Source organism: Oryzias melastigma, linkage group LG11 (genome assembly GCF_002922805.2).
Source record: "Oryzias melastigma strain HK-1 linkage group LG11, ASM292280v2, whole genome shotgun sequence".
Classification (NCBI taxonomy): Eukaryota; Metazoa; Chordata; class Actinopteri; order Beloniformes; family Adrianichthyidae; genus Oryzias; species Oryzias melastigma.
In genome coordinates, this window is record NC_050522.1 from 18,743,689 (window position 1) to 18,747,409 (window position 3,721).

At 40.4% G+C, this 3,721-nt stretch overlaps 1 protein-coding gene across 2 annotated transcripts in view; it reads left to right on the forward strand.

The window, feature by feature from the left end:
- The first annotated feature begins 410 nt into the window (after positions 1 to 410).
- Positions 411 to 3,721, forward strand: part of LOC112160966 (septin-7) — an 18,620-nt gene continuing 15,309 nt past the window's right edge. Inside the window, exon 1 of one of the 2 annotated variants that reach the window (XM_024295899.1) lies at positions 411 to 571. In XM_024295899.1, the coding sequence (XP_024151667.1) occupies positions 517 to 571 (55 nt within the window). In that variant the 5' untranslated portion in view covers positions 411 to 516. The remainder of the gene's footprint in view (positions 572 to 3,721) is intronic. The other variant, XM_024295906.1, reaches the window with a different exon arrangement.

Below are 3,721 nucleotides of genomic sequence, written 5' to 3' on the forward strand. Positions count from 1 at the left end.
CTATTTTCAAAAGTTGTCTCAAGGTGCAATACAAAAAGGAGATTCTTTACCCATCATTCATCTTTCTGTAGTGTTAAAGAAGTTGCTGCAGCCAGTGTAACCTGTCAAGCTTGTTTTTGAACAGTAGTTTGGAAGCTAAAGGCCTGAAGATAAGACTCATGCAAAGGGACGACATGCAAACTTCAAACAAAAGAGGTCCCATCCGGATTAGAACCATAAACTGTGAGCTAACACTGTTATTTAAATCAACTATGATTATTGATAATCCAACCCAGTGGGATTAGGCCAATGAAGTCATAAACCAGTAGATGGCGCTGTTGGATCACTTGGCACCCAGCAGAGTTGTGGTCCCAGTGAAACTGCGGTCACAGAAATGCTCCGCCCCCCTCATAATAACTTGTGATTTTAAGAGTTTGTTTGGTCTTTCCAAATCTCGCGATATTTGCCTCCAAGCGTTGGTGGTTGTTCTCTGCTGCGACTCTCGCGCTGTTCGCCTGGTGCGCGTCGTTCACAGGAATGTCAACCGCAGAAACGCTGCTGTGTGAAGCGGACAGAAGACGCGGTGTCATGGGTGAGTGTGTCCGGCTATCGGAAGGCTTCTCCAAGGGGTTAAATCTGAGCTCCGAACGTCACGAACGTAAAGTCTTCCGTTAGGGCGCGCGGGATGCTGAGCGGTTTCCTAAAATGCGTTTTTTTTTTCTTTTTTGACGGACCAAAAAGTTTTTGAGGTGTGAGTGCTACCGTGTGTGTGTGCCCGCATAGCCTCACTGTCAGTGAGATCCACCTAGCATGACTGTGGATTTGGGGTGTAGCGGCCACTTCGGTAACCTTCGGCAAAACTGTCCCCCAAAGGGTCCGCGCGGTTCCTCCAGGGGCGTGTCTACTATATTTGTACTCGGGTGCCCCAGGACTGAACAGGCGTTGAAAATTTTCATTTCTGAAGATCTGTATTAAGAAAAACAAAAACAAAAACAAAAAAAAAAACAAACCTAATTTCCATATTTTCGGCATTGTTGTATGTTTTGTGTATGATTTGTATGGCACTTTTGGCCTTGAAAGGTAGAATAAACACAACATTGGGTTTTTTTTCAGTGTTCAATATAGGTTTTTTGTATATAAAAATATAACATCAATTAAAACTTGTGATGTGTGATATTAGTGATCAATTTTGTAATAACTATATAACTTACGATACATGAACCTGTAGCAAAACATAACAAATGCTTAAACATTATTTCCATTTCACTATGATAGTTTAATTTAAATACAATTCAACATAATTTAAATTAAACATTTACAAGAAGTTGGGGGTCATCAAAATAAAAGGCCTCCATCATATTGGTTAGTGACATGTAGGGGTCCATCCAAATGGTCAAATTGATTTGTTAAACACTTCAAGCTACCAATAGATTATTTTAGCACGTATGTAAACATTAAATGTAGCTATTTGTCGCAGTTTACGCCATCTTTTCCAGTACGCTTATCCCACTGGTTTTAATCGCGAAAGCGATATATTTTTGATTCATTGTGCAGGCCCAAGTCAAGACAAGAATCTCAAAATTCCATGATCTACCAAAAACCAAATCAGGCCTAATTCCAAATAAGTCAAGTTTAATCCACCCAGTTTAATTTTGCAATTTAGCTGGTAATCCAGTCCATCTAACAACTGAACAGAGTTCTGTTTTTTGTGCCTTTTCTGTGAAAGGCCTTTAAGTTCTCTTAACCACGTCTACTTTAAATTGTCCTTCTATACCAGGGGTCTGCAACCTTCAACACTTAGAGCCATTTAAGTTGACTTTTCGCTGACTGCAACCCATCAGAAGCCACAAAGTCACAGCTCATACTTTGGACAATTAAGACACTGATTTGTATTTATATTACTGTTCCTAAAATAATAAATATAAAATAACTTTTTAGCATAAAAAAAATCATCAATAAAAATATATTTTTTTCAAAATTTGATATAGCATAAAACTTTTGACAACTATGACATCCTTTCAAAATGAAAGACTCACATAGGATCATCTCAATGCAGCAAAAAGGATAATACAATGACTAAAAAACAGCTTATTTTTCAGTTTGTGGTGCATTTCTGAAGGAATTTGTATATCTAACAAACTAAAATTAAATCAGGGATTGTTTTTTAAGCACAAAGGGACACCTAAAATACTTCAATTAGTGTAAAAATATAAAATATTCCCCAAAGCCCTTGAATATAAATTTTGGTTTTGCTTGTTGTGGTACACTGCAATCTCAAATCTTTCAAAATGTTGTAGCTCGACTTCTTTAAACTACGAACTGCTCTGTAGATTGTTGATGTGTGATGTTCTTTAACTGTTTGTAAATGGATAGAATATTGATATTTTGATATTTTTTTTTAATCAGAGAGCCACAATGGAGGATAAAAGAGCCACAGGTTGGAGACCACTGTTCTATACAAGCCACTAGCTCTTAGCTTGAGGTGTGCATACTCCCACGGAAGGCAGACATTACAAATATTTTCTGCAAGGAAGCAAAACTTGACATAACAGTAGAAACTGCAATTTTTGGCACCATAGGTAAACTTCCTCTGGTGTGTAAAAAGGGAAAGAGATGGTGGTTTAGAGCATTTATCTTTAAGTTGTAGAAGCTAAGGTGAACTGGCTGTTGCATGCTGGAGTCTGTTGGTACCTCTTGTGTATTCATGGTCATTGTAGCTGTAGGGTCAAAGCAATAGTATATTGGGCAAACTATGTCATATCTACCAATAAATTTAATTTTCATGCGATTTTCTCTTAATACTAATATTTACCCAAAGAGCAATACATCCATAAGTAAGTTATATTATTAATTGTCTAGTATTTTGTGACCTGAAACACATCGGTCTTATGTAGACACAACATAACCAATGAGCTTTTGGATTCCCACAAAAAAAATCATTTAGATAACAATACAGGGATCATCTGTTGTGATCTTTTATTGGTGATGTAGGCAAGTCATGACATGTCAGGAGGAAACAGCGCCACCTATTGTATCAGTATATTTTATGAAGATGGGACTCTCAGTAAATGTAATACATGTACCGGTCCGTTGTGGTGAAAAGAGAGCTGAGCCATAAAGCAAAGCTCTCGATTTACCGGTCGATCTTCGTCCCAGTACCCACCTATGGTCATGAACTTTGGGTCATGACCGAAAGAACGAGATCCCGACTTCAAGCGGCTGAAATGAGTTTTCTCCGGAGGGTGGCTGGGCGCTCCCTTAGAGATAGGGTGAGAAGCTCGGTCACCCGGAGAGAGCTCGGAGTAGAGCCGCTTCTCCTCCGCATCGAGAGAAGCCAGTTGAGGTGGTTCGGGCATCTGGTCCGGATGCCTCCTGGACGCCTCCCTGGTGAGGTGTTCCGGGCATGTCCCACTGGGCGGAGGCCCCGGGGAAGACCCAGGTCACGCTGGAGAGACTATGTTTCTCGGCTGGCCTGGGAACGCCTCGGAGTCCCCCCAGAGGAGCTGGAGAAGGTGGCCGGGGAGAGGGAAGTCTGGACATCTTTGCTTAGACTGCTGCCCCTGCGACCCGGTCCTGGATAAGCGGAAGAAGATGGATGGATGGATGGATGGATAGTTACGCAGCAAAATAATCTTATCTTAGTTATTTTTAATTGGGAAATATGATCTTGTAAACATGCTTGAGATATGAACGCACCCTTGTGTCTGTCCACCCAAAGGAGTTGCATAAGTAATAGATACAC